Here is a 20,462-nt window from a genome sequence, read left to right as displayed (position 1 = left end):
AAGAGATGCAAATTGATGGCAACAGATGCAAATCGAGGCAAAAGTTGTGTTATCTCCGGTTAATGACAGAGTTTTGTGGAGATCAGAAAGAACCACACATGGAGAAAATTAAGAAACGACAGAGATAAAAAAAAACATAGAAACACAAAAATATCTATCAATTCCTCGCAGCTCAATCCCAAGGCTATCCAGGAATCCTGTGGCCATTATCAACATAAACCAACATCATTCACCACAGGGTTGCCCCAAGGCTCCGTACTGGGGCCCCTTCTTTTTTCCATTCACACCACCTCTCTCGGTCTGATTATCTGCTCGTATATCACCGCTATGCAGATGACACTCGGCTCTATGTGTTAATTCCACCTGCCGACCCCGCTGCCTCTGCACAGATCTCTGAATGCCTCTCAGACGTATCTACACGGATGAAGGCACACCATCTCCAACTGAACCTCTAAAAAACTGCTGGTCCTCCCAGCCAAACCTCCTATACACCATGACATAAACAACAAAACTCTAGTCTCTAACTCTTTCTCCTACCAGAATAGAGAGTCACAGGAGTCACAACTGATGACCAACTAATCTTCTCTGATCATGTTGCCTTGGTTGCCCAGGCGTGCTGCTTTGCGCAACATAAGGAGGCAGGAACAACTTTTTTTGTTTTGTTTTTTTAGTGTAAACCCTTAAAAATGAGGGTTATTCTTCGTGGTGATGCCATACGAGAACATTTTTCAGAGTATTAAACATAAAAAGGTTCTTCAAAGAACCAAAAGTGCTCCAAATGTGACTTAAAGAACTCAGTTTGCAATCAGTTCACCAAAGAACCTTAAGAGAACTCAAAGTGTAGCGGGGTAGAGGGTTGTGATGTGTGGGGTTTGCCTCTTCTACGGTAATAAATTAATTAATTTAAGACAACAGAGTCTTACCAGAGAGTGTTATATTTTATTCATCAGTTGGCGAAGCGTTATTTTCCAATTACTTAAAAGAAAGATTTTCCTATGACGTTAAAGAGCGTTAGATGTCTGTACAGGTCGCCCATCATGCCGCACTGATGTTCTGATAGGCTGAGGCATTCGTATTTTAAAGTTACATCAGCACACACACACGCACACACACAGTACCACTGTACCACAGCGACGATAATACTGTATATTCTACTCTACAATCAGTTAAGACATGTCATGAACCGCAGCCAGAATACAGGAGTGATACTACCCTCTCTTCACCCGCGCTCGCTGGCTTGCTCTCACATCTTCCTCTGACACCTACATAATTACACAGTCTGTCAGCGTGTGTGTGCATGTGTGTGTGAGCGAGCATGTAATGTGGGGGAGGCATCAGATTCACGCTGTGCATCTGTATCTGACCTTTACTGCTCAGAATAGACACACGCGGAGAGAAAATGAGAAACGTAGAGATGGAGAAGGAGAGGAAGAGATGAAAAGGAGACGACAGAAGTGGATAAAAACGACAAAAAGAAGTTTGATGCATGACGCAGAGAAAATAGAGTTACACTGGGAACAGAACAAATAACGAATAATAACAATAATTGACAAAAGCTTGCAAATCTTTAGAGCACAAACAGAGAAAGTGAGTTATAAAACACGGTAAGTGTACTGTTTCTCTAACATCAGGCTACAGCTGCCTAATAAAATTAATTATTTACTAATGACTCTCATGTGACCTGAGCAATTAGTGCATACACACACACATGTTAAGGCACACACACACACAGAAAGAGAGAGCGAGATAAAGATGCTGTCTCACTAATTATAGCGTGTCTCTGCAGCTGAGGTCTGCTAGGTCGTGAGTGTGTGTGTGTGTGTGTGGGCGAGTTAGTGTGTGTGTGTGTGTGTGTGTGTGTCTGTGTGTGTGTGTGTGTGTGTGTGTGGATCTGTTAGAGTCGAACACAGCAAAGGAAACTCTTAACTGGAAAGAGAAGAACTAAAACAAAGATATTTATGTATACAGGGTCGCATTATACATGTATTTGTGCATAAGTGCATATGTGTGTGTGTGTGTGTGTGTGTTTAAGAGCTTTGCGTTTGAGTGGGGACTCATCTATCTGAGCGCTGAGAGATGATCAGTGCTCGGTAATCCTACCTGCATAGACACACACAAACAAACACACACAGACACAAGAGACACTTCCAAAAGGCCCGGGTTAATCCGTGCAGCACATACATGTTTTACACGACACTCGTGGATATGTTCGTGCATATTAATAGAAACAGAGGGATGTGGATGTACAGTAAGGGGTGGAGAATAGAGCTGTAAAGAGTAAAAAAACCCAAATCTCTCTCTCTGTCCTCTCCTCTGTGGATGTGGAGCTGATGGAGCAGCTGGCTGCGAGCTTCACCAAATTAGTCAGCGTAAAGCATTTGGCATCGGAGCCGTGGGTCTCTCTCATCCATCAAAACCTTTGAAATGCATTTGAGAGATGATTACGCCGGACAATCAAGCGATGAGGATGAATCGAAATATGATAATAATAATAATAATAATGCCTTTTTGTCGGTCCCTCAGCTGAGGAATCCATCTGGCAGAAAAAAAGCTCAAAAATAAGAAGTCTGAGGATGAAAAATAAATGAAAGGATTGGAGGTCAGAAACGTGAGGTAGATCACAGCGGAGGCGTACTACTGTTACCTAGACACTGAAATAATAAAAAAATAATAAAAGTGTTTCAGGAGCTCTTCTCTTGATAAAAATACAAAACAATACATCTGTTTGTTATTATAAGAAAAAGGTATTTTAACGTACACTGCTGCAACAATGTCATCAATCGTAAAAACATAATTTCTTGAAGCAGTTAAGATAAATTAAGATTAAGATAACAAATCCAGTTTATGAGGTTTATTCATTTCACTGTTGTTTGATTCAGTTACAGATCAAACAGGTCGATCATAATAAACTGTACGCTACAACAAACAAACAATAAAACAATGAATTTTGGATAATAACGTGTTGTTTTACTTTAAGATACTGGCATTGTCAGAACTTCTTGGGCATTCAGGATGGCATTCAGGATGTTTCCAAATCCATCTATCCAACCTATTATTTAGCAAATATAGCTCGCTGTAGCTCGTGGTCGTGACTGTTGGTTCCTCATAACTCAGGAGAAAATGAATAAACCCATTTTAGAAAAGTCACGAACTGAGAGGAGTTTTATTTTGAAAGAGTTACACACAAATGAAAGCACAGAGGGGGTAAAAATAATACTCCTTAGTGTATAAAGGTATGATATACACAGTTTAACACCAGATTTAAGGACATTTAACAGCCTTAAATCCAAATATATTTATTTTACTGTCTTATAAGACTGAGAAAAGCAGCAAATCCTCACAAACGACAAGCTGGAACTGATATTTCTACTTGATAAATGACCAAAACCATCCATTCACCCACTTTCTGTAACCGCCTATCTTTATCAGAGTCACGCAAACCCAGCTGACATCGAGCAAAAGGCTGATACACCCTGGACAAGTCACCAGTTCATCAGGACATGACCTAAACTAATGTCAAGTATTTTAATCATTTTATGATCCCGCACCACAAACGTACGTACATGCCATGCTATTAAGCCGAGCTGCTGACTGATACGAGAGCGAGGCGGAGAGAAAGGAGAGCAGTGATGGAGTCAGTGACACCTCAGCAGTCAGCTCCACAGGTTCATTATCGGCTCGATCGAGACAGATGGGCCTGCTGGAAGGGAGAGAGGAGGTGCTACTGTAAAAGTACAAACGCAAACAAGGAAAGCACGGCCGCTGGTCTCCTTAGAGGCCACGGGTTTTAGAGGCGAGTGCCGCCTTCTGTGTTGTGTTTTAGGGCATAGTCAGAGTAGTAGCTCGGGGGTTTCTCCACCTGTGTGTGCTTCCCATGTCTCCTGTCTGTATTTATGTATGCCATTATTTCACCAGAACACATTAGAACAAAACCAAACATACACTCAAAGAAACATCCAGTCATTTTCTACTACTTATCCAGGCCCCTCTACCAAGCAATGTTTTCCAGCTCTTCCAGGTGAGATATATAACCTCTCCATTGTGTTGTGGGTACTCTGGGGGGAGGGGGTCTCCTCCCAGTTGGATGTCTAGGATGGATCCTAACCAGATGCCACTAAGATTGGGTGAAATGTTTAAGTTTTACTACCAGCCACAGTCATCCAAACAACCAGCAATCACCAATATATTTGTCGTGTGTGAACTAAGACTAGTTTAAGACTTCGTTCGTTCCAACTCTGTTTTGGACTATTAAACCATTAATCCGCTGAGTTATATGTGATAATATACTGGTTCTATGGCTAACTAGTTGTTTCGAATGCAAACTATTAAATTAACAAAAACAAATCCCTCGAACTCGGCCAATGCCCGATATTCGATATATTCAACCACTAAAAGAGTTCATTTGAACAACTCCAACAATCACCAACTCTGTTCTGACAAAATAAACCCTTAATCCATCAAAGTATTTGTGAAAGTATTCTGGTTCTATGGCTGTTTTTTCTATCACTCATTCCCTGGAGATAGACCATTAAATTAGCATATTAAAATGCCTCCAAAAAATCACCAATAGCAGATATCCAATTAATGTCTGATCGCCCAACCCTACAAATGATCTCTCTGGTGTAAAATAAGACCACTACAAGACTCTTAATCCGCTGAGTTATACGTAGAAATATTCTTGTTCTATGACTGTTTTTCCTTTCACTCGTTCTTCAGAGGTAACCAATTCAAGCAGCAAAAGAATTGCTCAAAACAAAACAACCAGTGATGGGCGCAGCCAATAACCGATAGTCGATATATTCGTCCAATCGCCCAACCCTACAAACCACCTCAACTGGCTTCTTATGACACAAAAAAGCAGTGGCCCTGCTTCGAGTCAGTCACCATACTGTGGAAACTAATTCAGCCACTGGTAACTGCAATCTCAACTTCGGCTAAGAGTTTGGCAAGATCCTGTTTTTTGGGGTTTATTTGTAACCAATTTTAGGTGCACTTGTGTTCCTCTCTCTTCCTCTTAGCCGCCCATAAGGCTTGCAAAACCCTCCACCCAATGAAACAAAGAGACAATTACATTAGTTTACACCCACACAACCAACCAGACCATCAGTCAACCATTCAGCATACCACCCGGTCTTTCAGGTGACAGTTTGCCTGTTTGTACTAATAAAGCAGGGGATCAGTTTCACGATAAAAGATGCATTAGCAGGTCTGGCTTCAGATGGGATCAAACCCAGGACCTCCAGCTCGGAGACAATCTCACTAACAGCTCGTAATCCAGCCCTTTCACTCAGTCGTTCAATTAGCTATTCAATCAATCATTCAGCCAGCTGTCCTGTCCAACCTTGTTTACACACAGTTGGTGTGTACATGTGTCCAGGAGAGTTAACGCGCCATTTTAATGCGAGTAAAGAAATCCAACCGGTGAAAACCTTTCAAAACAACTCGACGGATCAAAGCGGTTCTTGGCAGCTTTACTCATGTGTGACACAGTGGCAAGTTGATGTCAATCACGGACATTAAAACTCAGCAGGTACGGTAGCTCGGTGCTCGAATCGTGTCATGAAAACAATTCATTTTTTCATCAGAATTTAAAAGGAGAAATTTATTCATGAATGAGTAAAGAACTATAAAAATAAAAGCAGTTTATGCACATGTTTCTTTCGAGTGGTAAACCTTTAAAATGTCTGTATATTTTAAAAAGTTATTCTTGTCCAGGGAAAAGCGTTGTCTTGTGTTGAAGCCTTACAAAATGTACAGCTCATCCCCACCCGGCCCTGCGCCTCTTTCCTTTACATCAGAGGAATGTAAACACACACCTACACTATATAAAGTGACAGAGGGGTGTCCTGTCTTCTACCCTGAATCCCAACAGGCTCTCAGCCTTTGTTTTACAGTCAACATGCTGCTTTATTCAATTTCTGCTTCTGCTCTTTAAGTTAGTTTAGAAACTGACCGCTGTTAAAAATAGGTCTCTGTGAAACACCACTGTGATGTACAACACGCCGAGTGTCTGATGGAGAAGGAAGTAATTGACTAATCTTCAGCGCGTCAAGGTTTCTCTTCAACAAGGTTCCTCTTCTTCTCTGTTACACCAGGAAGATCCACTTCTCTTTTCTCTTCTGTTTCGCCTTTTCGCCCTCTTTTTTTTTTCTCTTTTCTGCTTCATTTCCAAGCAGGAAAAGCCTCTTACAGTCAGCCAGACGACTAATAAGGAGCGGTTCCTGTCAGCCAATCCCCCGTAATGCCTCAGCACACTGCATTATGGGCAAAATAACCCCCAGCGCACACACACTCTCTCTCTCATACACTCCTGAAAAGGCTAGGAAAACTCAGAAATCTCACTAATGTTCCTAAAACAGACATCATCGCTCTGCGTCTTCTTAGCAGGAGATGATTGATATGCATAAGCGTACACAAACACACCGTCGGCCAACTGGAACAGCATTATTCTGGGAAGGTGGGGAGATGTACTAACGCCTCTGTCTGTCTGTCTGTCTATATGTGTGTGTGTGTGGGTAAAAAGACTTAGTGAGTCAGAGTAAGCAACGCACTGCGTACACACACACACACATTATTCAACATGTTTGACTGAGCCATCACAGCATCCGTCCTGTACATGTACTGTTTATATATAGTTTGACCCCACCTTCACCCTCAGAGGTCAGTCCGTACGTCACGTGTTCACAAAGACCTGTGAGCGATTACGTGCGCCAAAATATTCTAGAAATTATTTTTAAAAAAGGATCAAGATCAGGATTACGTCTTTCTTCTTCTCAAAGGTGAAAAACATGAAAGTATTTGAGAGGTAATTAACTAAACGCATCGTTTCCGACTAACAAACCAAATTACACCCTGAAGTGTCGGTACGCTCCATGAACGGTCTCATGACGGCTGTTTCTGAGAGCGTTTGAGGAAAGTTTATGAGGGACGTTCCCTAAAAACGCCAATTCTGAACATTTATCGCATCAGGATGAGGTGAGGAAAATGGTGATAGATACAAAGACATTTATATTTCCTATATCTTGATGATTAGGGTGCATACAATCCAAATAAAATATAGGCCTAAAAATCTCCATCCAACCAGACTTGTATCTTCTAGTGTTAGTTCAATAAAAAACGTCTGTAAACTGGAGACTTTGAACTGTTGGTCACACCAAAAAAAAGCAATTTAAATATGCCATCTTGAGCTTGAGCTCTGAGAAATTGTTAGGGCATGGTCTGTTGCCATGGCGCCATGTGGATGGCGGCCAGTTTTACAGTAGCTCTGAACACTTCTTTAATTTTTTTTTTTTTTTTGCAAGTGTGCAAACACGGATGTTGAACTATGGAGATTAGTGATTGCCACAGCTCACTTATTTATGTTGAATACAGCTGTTGGCGCTAGGCATACTCTCAGTGGAAAGACCGGGGATGGAGTGAGGAGAAGGAGACAGGGATGCAGAGCTTATCATGGAGGAGGTAACCGGGCTACAGAGGGAGTATGGAAAGTGTAGCATCACAGACATTTCACAGATAAGACAAGCAATCGATTTATAGAGAACAAATGAATCATTAATGAATAGATCTTTAATTGTGGCTCTAATGTCATCATTAAGATACCGAATGACACGTCTACAGTTGTAGGCTTTAACAAGGCTGTTCATAAAAAGCCAGCAGCAGCTTTATATAGCTGCAGTTGACCTGTTATGTCTTTTGAATTATCCATCCATACATAAAGCTTACGCTCTCCTCCTCCTCCTCCTCCTAACGGGAATAGAGTATCATAAATATGTATGTATGTCTGTTCATAGAGAGGATAAATTGTGTCAGTAAGCCTTGCATTTCATCAACAATTGGTGCTCTGATTGTCTGCTAAAAAATTCATGAGTGTCTTTAAGCTGCCCGGACTCTGAGCCAAGCGTTCCGCTGAATTTAACACAAACTGTGCTACAAAACCGACTCAAATGCTGTGTTGTATAAAACAAAAAGGAGCAGCTCGTTCTACTGTACGCTACAGAGCGTACGGATGAGTTGAGGTGAAAGCTTTGTGCCTTATTGATTTTGTTAAATCCACTTTAGCTCTGACGGGAAAGAGGAAATGCTAAACAGACAAACAAAGGGCGGAGAGCCCTTTGTGCTAGTTACAAACAAGTATTTCATTTAGCAGCTGTTGCAGACGTATTTAATCACAGACTACATAAAAGATAAGACAGAAAACTTCAGGGCAACCACAGAGTTCTTACAATTCACCCTAAGAAGGAGATGATTGAGTTTCATGCCAATCCATATTCAATAGTTCTTTAGATATTTCACTCAAAACTGAACCTTGTGGTATCATCATTGGGATATATCTTCTGGAAACCATGAACGTCATAAATGTGCTAGTAGATGTTGTGACATTTCACCTGATAAATGAAAACCTTGGACATCTGACAGCTGCTTAGATGTGGGTCCACACCGAACTGGCAAAAATTGAAAACTAGGATTGCTGACTCATGCTGACCATGGTGCCATCTGAACATGTGGTGTGACAGATGGGACTGTGAAACTTTAATTTTGACCTCTGATTAAAGTGCACACTCGTCCTTTATCCACTATCAGAGCTTTCTTGAAATGTTGAAATCTCCATATTTCTGCTTCATACCAAACACATGACAAGTCTTTACTTTGCACCAAGAGATTAAAAAATATATACATGGGAGTACTCCCTGTGATGACTGCTGTCCTTCGTAAACTCTTCAACTGTGACTGTTCTGAGCTAGTAAATATGTTAAACGTTGTCCCCTGCTGTGTAAAATGATTATCTTCTTCTGTTTTGGCCTTTCAGACTTAATTTCCCTTGGGGGAAGCCAATGCTATTGTACTACGCTGTGATGTATTGCTCGCTTACACAATCACTGTAAGCAGCATGGCATTACAGAGGTTTCTAAATCTGAATCATTTCTTTCTTTTAGGCAGTTGACCCGTGTATGTATTGTTTATATAAAAGAGCCGAGGGCTCGGATCACGAGGTTAAAAATTCATGAATGCCTTTAAGAGCCTCAAGGTAAGTATGCCCATGGAATATGATCCAAGTCTCAAATCAAACATGCCTCTCAAGTGCAAAGAAAGAAGAAAAATGTTAATTATGTAGCTGCTTTTCTAGAGCAATGTTTCTAAAACTATGGTATGCGTACCACTGGTGGTGTGTGACCTCCCTGTAGTGGTACTTGGAGGAATCTCTAAAATATATATTTTTTAATGAACCAAATTAATTTAAAACATATTATACTATCAAAATGAAAACAAACTATGGGATCGTTGAAATGTCATTTAAAATAATTCAGATATGAGCTGAGCTAGTTTCAAGTGTCAACAAGTTTCATACCCACTTTAGGTTCTCCCACTAGGGGCGTGGGGTGAGGTGGGGGTATTCAGTTGGTTGCAATCCGCAAGTTTACCACTCGATGCCAATAAATCTTACACACTGGGCCATAAAGGATTCAACAGTCAGCAATAAATAGTCTTCCTACTAGTAATAAACCTACCTCGTGTAAACTGGCTGCTGTATAGAATAAATGTGTGTTCTGAGTTTGTCAGACCAAAGAAGAAAGTGTTTGAATGTTTAAAAGTATCGACAGGTTTATGAAATTAGGTGTCAAAATCGGGTAAAAATTAATTCTCAGCTCCAGGAATTCATCTCTATCTCTCTTGCTCAGGGTGGCCTCAGCGTGTCATCGAGCCACCCTTTAAGGACCGCCCACAAAATCTGAAAAATTTAAACACCACATTTCAGTAATACATCGTTCAAATCGTCTTTTCACGTGTTTTCAGCAACTATTTTCCAACATAATTAAAAGGTCTAGTGTTTAGAATTTAGTGACATCAAATGGTGAGGTTGCAGATTGCAACGACTGAATACCCCTCACCTCATCCTCTTGGTTCAAGCATGAAGGTGAAACTACAGCGACTAAAATGCTAAAGGTCCTATGGGTTAGTGTTTGGTTTGTCCTTTCTGGGCTGCTGTAGAAACAAAATGGCTCAACATTATACACTATATATTATATTCCATTTCTGCCAATAGATCCCCTTAAATGTTACACACTGGACCTTTAATGTGTTTTGAAAGAAACGCCTTTGCACAGACTTTAATGTCAGTCATAATGGTGGTACTGTGAAAGCCTAATATTTTCTAAAGTGTGGTACACTGTTCTAGAGTGAAACAATTTAAGTGTTTGGCATGAAGTAAGAACACTTTCTGAGATTTTCAGCATCACAAAGCAGCAGCTGAGGCGTCAAATGTTAAAAATATATCAGGGACCTTAAATGCCTTCTTCTAACGCCTGAGGACGGTCTTTGAAGTCATACAAGTTATCGAGCTTGTTTTATTTTTAAAGCGATTTGACTTTCATTGCTCCAACTTATGCATCGCTTCTCCATTGGGCATTACATTAAGTCTCCCATAGATGCGTCAGCAGCAATCTGTCACTATCATCACTTTGTCTTCCTCCTTCTTTGTTTGTCTGTCTCCAGTCGTGACACAAACATTTGCCCTTTTTCCTCCCTCCCCTCCCTCCGTCTGCATCTTTTTTCATCCCTCCCTCCGCTCTCCCTCTCTCCCCTCTGTGTTTTGTCCTAATTGAAGGCTGAAAAGAGAGTTTTATATTCTGGCAGCATCAAATGATGAAAGGCCTTTGATCACTGTTTACCCCTGCAGGTGGTGCACAGCGGTAGCAACATGAGATACATCTATATCTTTTTATGTTGTTCCTCTTCTTGTTTTTCATGCGTCTGTATACTGTCTCACAGACAGCCCAAGAAGAAACATAAAGCATATTGGACTGTGGTATGACACGCACTTTCTGTGATCTGTTGTTTGTGAAGTGAGCTGTAAATAGTGGAGGGATTACGTTACGACATCCTGTCCTATGGCGGTTTGTTTCTGTGCCGTTTCCCATGAAGGCGGTGGTGAAATCTCACCACATGATAAGCTGAGTGATGAAACAAAGCGTTTGTTTCTTTGTATTTGTTTCCCCTCTTAGGCAAGCGAGTCATGTTGGCATTTTTAAACCGGTGGAGTCAGGGTCGGAGGGGAGTTACTGAAGTTTGCATGGTGGAGGTTCAGGTAGTCGTTTAAAGTCGGCGTGCACGGTCCAGACGCTCGGGGGCAGGTGGTCTGACAGCGGGACAAATAAATCTACGTGCAGACAAACAAACAAAAGCAAAAGACAGGAAACAATAGCTCACCACGCCTTAAAGTGGATCCAGGTTCTACCAGACTGGTCAGAGGAAATCACAGGAGACAAATACAGGATCATAACGTGCTCGTATTTATTATTCAGCAACAGTGTGTGTGCAGTCTTACAAAAACAACCAGAGGCCAGGCTCGGCTGAAGGTTGCTTCTACATTTTGTATGAAAAGCTGAAAGCTTGTTCAAAGCCGGGCTTCATTATCATCTTGTTTATCCTGGTTTGTAGTGGCATAACTCATCAACTATTAATGGAATCATATTGTGATAATACGGCCGTGCATAGATGCACCGATGAGCCGGTTCTCAGCTTTATCGCCCGTGAGTGGCGACCGGTGCCGATCAGTGTCATATGTCCCATTCTGTCCAGTTTGCACACGCGTGGTGGTTCATCGTGTCACCATGAACCAACACACACACGCGTTAAAATAACAAGTTTTTTGTGTGACTCTTCATCGCGTATTGTTGTGGAAAGTCAACACGGCAGACACGCGGGGGCAGATAAACAGACAGAGGCGGGGTGGGGTGAAACCGGCGAGGTGGGGGAGAAGCGAAGAGGAAAAACAAGGTGAGATGGAAGTTTATGAGTAAATAATGAAATAAAGCAAAGCTGGAACTGTTATTTATTTTAGATTGTGTTTTATTTGCACAAAAAGGCTGTCTAGTGTGGACTAATATGGAGTAAGAGAAGGTTTGGGAGAAAATGTAAAAGTTATTTAATAATCAGTGTTTTATTATGAAGATGCTATTAAATTTCCCATTAGAGAAAATCTTTGTGCATGCTGTCAGTCAAAGCTCTTAGAAAGAAAATCGGCAAGTCAGACTTTCTGAAAATTTGGACGTCGCAATCCATGCATCTCTGCACGTATAGTTACCTTTTAACAAAATGCTGCTGTCAAAACTAGCAATACAAATCAAAATTTAAATTAAAATAGGATAAGATACATAAGAAATTATTCATAAATATCATCATGAATCCATAGAAGAGTGCCACAGCCTCTAAAAGTTTTTTGTTGCTTGTATTAAACATGAATTCAAGTTTTTTTTATATATAATCTGGCGTACGTTTGCCATACTGTGATATACATTCAAAATATTCTTATGAATATCATGATGGTGAGTCAAACTACAGGCTGTTATAGAACTTTTATCCATTTATATCATGAGGTAAAACATTTTCGTGGAGATCACTGTGGTGATCAATAAAATAACCAGACAAGCCTGATGCAAAATTCATGTACGTACACTGAATGGCCATAAATCAGTCCTTAATCAATTAGCCGGCTAATAAAGAATGAGCACCAAACATCTCAGGTTATAAAACTTGTACATTCACACAGTGTGTAAACGGCACGGCACAGTCACATCTAACTAGACGGAGCTCTGAGGTGCACTGAATATTTTATATGTTTATCTCATTACGGTCATCAATCAATTGTGACATTAGTATTACGGCGTTCCGGTAACAGACGTCGCAGACGTCTGAGTGCCGTCTTCAGACTCCAGACGGAGCGTTCAGGGACGGCTGATTGTTCGATTGTGAGTTCAGGTGAGTCCAACGGGAGCCCGTGTGCATGTCTGATGATGACTAAACAATCCTGACAGCTGAGTCGTCCCCCAAAAAAAAAAAAAATATTCAAATGACCTGCTGACCAACCAGCCTGTCACAGATTGGCAGGAAGTGCCCAGAAAAACAACTCGGTGACTCACTGACTCTCTTACAGATTGAGTGTCCAGCTGATAGAAGTAATGTCTTACAGACTAACTGGTTTGTGTCACACACACACACACACACCAACTGTGTTTCTGACCGCGGAGAGGCCGTCATGCAGGCAGGCAGACGGGTGAGACATCTAAGAATAGATAAAAGGAGGGACGGTACTCTTGGTACACACACACAAAGTGTGACGAATGTCTGGCAGATAAGTTACACGTGCCTTACGCTGCCATAAACACATAATACCACAACCCCCGGCTCGGACACAAAGCCAACACACACACACACACACACAGCGCCTTTTGATGTCGGACGGCATCATTTCTCAGCTCTTTCATATTGCCACATATGGTAATTCACTTCTTGGCACCGGCCACTTCAAAGCTATGTAAACTACCTTCTTACGAACCATCTTCCCTTGACCAGCTAATGTTATTTCCTCGACTCCACGAAAGAGGGAAGAAAAAATCACATATTATCCACAGCTGGGTCAAAGGTCAACATAACTCTCCCGAGACAACTCCTGCGCAATTGTCGTGTGTGGTGGAGAAGAGCTGGAAAAAAGCAGCAAGACAGACAGATTTATTCGGCGTAATTAAAGACTACATTCATCCTAACATACAATTAACATACTGTGGTGCATTAAAAATACAGGAAATTTCCATTGTAGTCCAGAGTACAGTCCATCCTCTCGTGGCGAGTTTGGTAAATTCCCCGTGCACGCAGCACTTCTTTATTAACAGTAAAATGTTCTTTGTTTCTTCCCCCAATGGATAATATCAAACAATAGTTGCAGTTACGTGAGCCAAATGTTCTCTTTCCAAATGAAATTAATCCAGCCGGGGATTCCACTGAAGCCGTTTATAGTACGCTGACTGCAGTGACTGGCTGCAGAGCCTGCAGAGGTTGACACGGGTGGAAAAATATATCCTTCCAATGTTTGCTTCGCTCGCTGGATTTTTATTCTTATCCAAAAACGGCAGATATCCTCCCATAGTGATCCTGTGGCTTTGACTCACCACCTCGTTTCAAGGGAATATAAAAAAGAAGAGCTACATGTGTTTAAGTGAGCTTTTTCAGAGCCCGCGTTTGTGCTCATCTGACTCCAGATTGTATGTTGAAATAATTTCAATATTTCCAAAAATGTTGAAGCATCGTCGGATGTATAACAGTTAGTTTGAGGTGTAGTTTGTCGCTTGACTGCTCAAGTTCAAACAGCGACCTGGCAAATAAAGCCACTTAAAGGTTGGGTTGGTTTTATTTCGTCTCCGTACACTCGAAGTCGCAACGTTACGATGATGTGCGAGCTAAAACTACTGTTTTTGTCTACGGAGGCTGGTTGCGAGCGACAGTGGTATGTTTTGACGTATTAACAGCTGTAAGACCAACCTGACAACTTTAAGAATAGCAACTTAAACCGTTGTTTATATCACATAACTCTGTGAATTAAAGATTTATTTCCACCGATCCAGCGTTGGTGACTGTTGGAATGGCGGAAAGACAAATGAAGACATTCTCTGTCCAGTTTGAAGTTTGTTTCACGATGATCTGATGGGTGCCATCACAATGGAGTTTGGTCGCCCAACGTGCTCGATGTTTTGGTTTATGCTGGTGCTCTTGTGTGACGTCTGTTGACAAGTATAATTTCGTATAACCTTAAAGATGATTCTGTAAGAAATCTCAAATACTGAGTCTCAAAGTGACCGTAACTAAATCAAAATATCTGAAGCAAAGCATGTCAAATATCAACATTTCATTGAAGATTTTGTTGGTTGATTTGATTTGATTTGATGAGCGCACCTCTGAAAAATCCCAAAGTACATATATCCGATCAGAGTTTTGACATGCACAATGCACCAAATCCAGCCTCTCACCAGTTTACCGCTGCTTTTTTTATCTGACTGAGTCAACAGATTTATCTGAACACACTACTCCTGCAGTTATAAAATTGGAGAGGGCGAACCAGCTGTGGCACTCCCCATGATGAACAATCTCCTGGAAACCTTCACTTAACCAGAAATGGTTTCCCCCACCGCCGCCACCGCCGCTGGGAAAACACCCGAGGAAGAGAGGAAAGACTCTGTAAATGATGACACAATAAAAGTGAAAGAGCGGCGAGTCTTCCCTCGATAATGTGTTCGCCTTACAGTTCATGTACTCCACTCCTGTTCAACGCTGTGACTTTCATTCAGCGTCCACAGCCTAATTTAACTCTGTCTCTATTTGTAGTTCTGTTTCTTATTTCTAGAAATACTACATCTCTATTGTTTTACTTTTTATACCATTTTCCATTGTAAAGATCATAACACAGGTTTATTTAACTTCTGATTTATCTTATATGTTAATTTTAATGTATGTTTACTGTTGTAGGTTAATTTTATGTATGTTTAGTGGGTTATAAGTTCATTTTAATGCATATTTATTGTAGTATAGGTTATTTTAATGTATGTTTACTGTGTTATAGGTTATTTTATGTATGTTTACTGTGTTATTGGTTAATTTTATGTATGTTTATTGGGTTATAGGTTTGTTTAATGCATATTTATTGTAGTATGAGTTATTTTAATGTATGTTTACTGTGTTAAAAGTTCATTTAATGTATGTTTACTGTGTTATGAGTTAATTTTATGTATGTTTACTGGGTTATAAGTTCATTTTAAAGCATATTTCTTGTAGTATGGGTTATTTTAATGTATGTTTACTGTGTTATGGGTTAATTTTACGTATGTTTATTTGGTTATAGTTTTGTTTTAATGCATATTTATTGTAGTATGAGATATTTTAATGTATGTTTACTGTGTTAAAGGTTCATTTAATGTATGTTTACTGTGTTATGGGTTAATTTTATGTATGTTTACTGGGTTATAAGTTCATTTTAAAACATATTTCTTGTAGTATGGGTTATTTTAATGTATGTTTACTGTGTTAAAGGTTAATTTAAAGTATCTCAAGTGGGTGTTTAAAAAGACTATAGGACAATCAAACAGGACAATGATCAAACAGGACAATGATCATCAGTCAAATGGACTGTAATAGGATTATCGTGTACCATCCCTTTTTTTTTTTAAATGGGATGAATTTCCTTCCCAAATGGCCGGTTCATTCAGTTTTAATGTGTTTACACGGTGCATATATAATCTGATTTAGATGTTAATTAACGGATAAATAAAAGGCTCTGTGATCTCACTTTTAACTGAAATTAACATTGAATGAGAAGTTTTTCCACATATTCTTCAAATCAAGGCGACGGTGGGTGAAAGCACAAGTCTAAAACATAAATACACGACGTTTCTGAGTCAGAAATCAAACAGAGACCCACTCGCAGCCTCGATATTTGGACGCTACAGTCGGATTTTTTGCCGATTTCAGCCACCCAAACTGTTGCTTTGCCACGGTGCAGCCCCCGAATCAGACACAAGTTAAAATGATTGATTTGACCTCCAAATGCATTCCCAGCACCACACACACACACACACACACACACACACACAAATAAAAGACACTTAGATAGACAGACAGATAGATTCCTGACATTTAACAACTAAAAGCTGCTGTGTGTGTGTGAGTGTGTGTGTTTGGTTTCTGGCCAGTTTTCACTATCAACAGCAGCTGCCAGTCGCACCAGGGTGTCAGGCTGCTGCTGGCATTCACACACACACACACACACACACACACACACACACACACACATTGCCTAAAAATCAATAGTGTTTCTCCCCTCATAGCCCCTTTCACATGCAGGGCTACAACACCACAGGGAAATGCACACACACACACACACATATTGTTATATGCAAAATGATCCATCACTGACATGAGCTAAAATGCTGCTGCACAGTGTGTGTGTGTGTGTGTGTGTGTGTGTGTGTGTGTGTGTGTGTGTGATGAGGATGTTAACAGCCTGATCTTAACGTGGACAAGTCAGGGCGACCACACCAGAGCATTTGGCTTTCAAATGAGTAGTAATCCCTCCACTGTCTGTGTGTGTGTGTGTGTGTGTGTGTGTGTGTGTGTGTGTGTGTGTGTGTGTGTGTGTGTGTGTGTGTAAAGCCCCAGCTGGCTTACATACATGTAATTCTGGCATTAGATCATAACATACAACAAACATGAAGCAGCATTTAATCCTCCTCCTGTCCCAGCATCCTTCCCCAGCCCTCACTCACCGGTACGAGGTCTGCTTTCTGAACGCCAGTCCTCTTAATTTCTCCTCCAGCGTCTCTTGCTCCATGTCGGGCAGGCTGCTGAACGTGTCGCTGCAGCAGCCCACGGCAGCCTCCTCCGAGCCGGCTCCCGATTCAGAGTCACCTCCGTCGGCTCCCAGAGAGGCCAGTCGACCGCTGAAACCACCACCACCGGTCGTCGGTCTGTCTTTCGCTTGGGGGTCCATGCTGGTCGGTCCTCGCTGTCTCGCCCCCCGCTGGACCCCCCTCTTCCCCAGCTTGTGAGGAGGGGGACGCACCGGTGCCGGTTGGCGGAGAGGAGAAAAGGGAGGGAAGGAAGGGGGGACAGAGACACCGGGGCCCGGTGACGCTTTCAGCCGTTTGAACCGTCCGTTGTGATTTCTGACCGTTGGCCGTTTCTTTTATATACCGCAGCCAGGTACGGCGGCACGCGCACATCGAACTGCGCTCACGAGCGCCTGACCAACTGGAGGCGAGTTACGTCAAGCGACGTACGCCAAACAGGAAGCGGAGCGTGGCGGCCTTCAAAATAAAAGCATACAAATAATAATAATAACATACTCCCATTTATTAATTAACAGCTTTGTAGTTGAGAACTGGCAAAGATAATGTATAAACATGTGGCTATAAATTCTTTCTAAAGCAGTTATTTATATTAAGGGTGGCTTTTAACACCCAGTAGTATGATGACACTTTTATCACCTTTTTTTATTCGATTTTGTTGCATTTTATTGTTTTTATTGTTTTTATTTTGTTTGTTTTTTACCTATTGTTCTCGTTATTTATTGTCTACTGTAAAGCACTTTGGTACACCAAAAGGACTGTTGTAAAGGGCTGTATAAATAAAGTACATTTACATTTACATTTACATTTACAAATACATCATACAAACTTCAAATCTTTCTACAGACCTACAATTTAAACTACTTCTCCTTTACTACAGAGTTCAAACTACACATTTCAACAGATCTTGTACTATTAAACTTGTATTCAACTTTTTTTTTTAGATTGAACTCATTTAGAACATTTTTCCGCCTTACAGTTCATGTACTCCACTCTGTTCAACGCGGTGACTTTCATCAGCGTCCACAGCCTAATTTAACTCGGTCTCTATTTGTAGTTCTGTTGTCTTATTTCTAGAAATACACATTTCTATTGTTTTACTTTTATACCATTTTCCATTGTAAAGATCATAACACAGGTTTTATTTACTCTGATTTACTAATGTAAATTTTAATGTATGTTTACTGTTTGTAGTTAATTTTATGTATGTTTAGTGGGTTATAGTTCATTTTTAATGCATATTATTGTAGTATAGGTATTTTAATGTTGGTTACTGTGTTATAGGTTATTTTATGTATGTTTACTTGTTTGGTTAATTTTATGTATGTATTGGGTTATAGGTTTGTTAATGCATATATTATGTAGTATGAGTATTTAATGTAGGTTTACTGTGTTAAAAGTTCATTAATGTATGTTTACTGTGTTATGAGTTTAATTTGGTATGTTTATTGGGTTATGAGTTCATTTTAAAGCATATTTCTGGTAGTATGGTTATTTTTATATGTATGTTTACGTGTGTATGGGTTAATTTTACGTATGTTTATTTTGGTTATAGTTTTTTGTTTTAATGCATATTTATTGTAGTAGAGATATTTTAATGTATGTTTACTGTGTTAAAGGTTCATTTAATGTAGTTTACTGTGTTATGGGTTAATTTATGTATGTTTACTGGGTTTATATTCATTTTTAAAACATATTTCTTGTAGTATGGGTTATTTTAATGTATGTTTTACTGTGTGTAAGGTTCATTTAAAGTATCTCAGGTGGGTGTTTAAAAAGACTATAGGACAATCAAACAGGACAATGATCAAACAGGACAATGATCATCAGTCAAATGGACTGTAAGGATTATCGTGTACCATCCCTTTTTTTTTTTTTTTTAAATGAGATATTTCCTTCCCAAATGGCCGGTTCATTCAGTTTTAAGTGTGTTACACGGTGCAAATAATCTGATTTAGATGTTAATTAACGGATAAATAAAAGGCTCTGTGATCTCACTTTTAACTGAAATTAACATTGAATGAGAAGTTTTTTCCACTATTCTTCAAATCAAGGCGACGGTGGGTGAAAGCACAAGTCTAAACTAAAATACACGACGTTCTGAGTCAGAAATCAAACAGAGACCCACTCGCAGCCTCGATATTTGGACGCTTCAGTCGGATTTTTTGCCGATTTCAGCCACCCAAACTGTTGCTTTGCCACGGTGCAGCCCCCGAATCAGACACAAGTTAAATGATTGATTTGACCCCAAATGCTTCCCAGCACCACACACACACACACACACACACCACAACACAATAAAAGACACTAGATAGACAGACAGATAGATTCCTGACATTAACAACTAAAAGCTGCTGTGTGTGTGAGTGTGTGTGTTTGGTTTCTGGCCAGTTTTCACTATCAACAGCAGCTGCCAGTCGCACCAGGGTGTCAGGCTGCTGCTGGCATTCACACACACACACACACACACCACACACAAACACACACACACATTGCCTAAAAACAATAGTGTTTCTCCCCTCATAGCCCCTTTCACATGCAGGGCTACAACACCACAGGGAAATGCACACACACACACACACACATATTGTTATAGGCAAAATGATCCATCACTGACATGAGCTAAAATGCTGCTGCACAGTGTGTGTGTGTGTGTGTGTGTGTGTGTGTGTGTGTGTGTGTGTGTTGAGGATTAACAGCCTGATCTTAACGTGGACAAGTCAGGGCGACCACACCAGAGCATTTGGTTTCAAATGAGTAGTAATCCCTCCACTGTCTGTGTGTGTGTGTGTGTGTGTGTGTGTGTGTGTGTGTGTGTGTGTGTGTGTGTGTGTGTAAAGCCCCAGCTGGCTTACATACATGTAATTCGGGCATTAGATCATAACAACAACAAACATGAAGCAGCTTTAATCCTCCTCCTGTCCCAGCATCCTTCCCCAGCCCTCACTCACCGGTACGAGGTCTGCTTTCTGAACGCCAGTCCTCTTAATTTCTCCCAGCGTCTCCTCTGCCCATGTCGGGCAGACTGCTGAACGTGTCGCTGCAGCAGCCCACGGCAGCCTCCTCCGAGCCGGCTCCCGATTCAGAGTCACCTCCGTCGGCTCCCAGAGAGGCCAGTCGACCGCTGAAACCACCACCCACCGGTCGTCGGTCTATCTTTCGCTTGGGGTCCATGCTGGTCGGTTCCTCGCTGTCTCGCCCCCCGCTGGACCCCCCCTCTTCCCAGCTTGGTGAGGAGGGGGACGCACGGTGCCGGTTGGCGGAGAGGAAAAAGGGAGGGAAGGAAGGGGGGAC

The 20,462-nt window shown here is 41.0% G+C and overlaps 1 protein-coding gene across 7 annotated transcripts in view; it reads right to left on the bottom strand.

Annotated features, from left to right (window-relative positions):
* dgki (diacylglycerol kinase, iota) overlaps positions 1-17,571 on the bottom strand; it is a 71,373-nt gene extending 53,802 nt beyond the window's left edge. For 3 of the 7 annotated variants that reach the window (XM_027291955.1, XM_027291956.1, XM_027291957.1), the window contains exon 1: positions 17,088-17,571. In XM_027291955.1, the coding sequence (XP_027147756.1) occupies positions 17,088-17,311 (224 nt within the window). In that variant the 5' untranslated portion in view covers positions 17,312-17,571. The remainder of the gene's footprint in view (positions 1-17,087) is intronic. The other 4 variants (XM_027291959.1, XM_027291960.1, XM_027291961.1 and 1 more) reach the window with 2 other exon arrangements.
* Positions 17,572-20,462: the final 2,891 nt, after the last annotated feature.

This window comes from Larimichthys crocea, chromosome XX (assembly GCF_000972845.2).
Source record: "Larimichthys crocea isolate SSNF chromosome XX, L_crocea_2.0, whole genome shotgun sequence".
NCBI lineage: Eukaryota > Metazoa > Chordata > Actinopteri > Sciaenidae > Larimichthys > Larimichthys crocea.
This window is presented reverse-complemented; position numbering and strand designations above follow the sequence as displayed.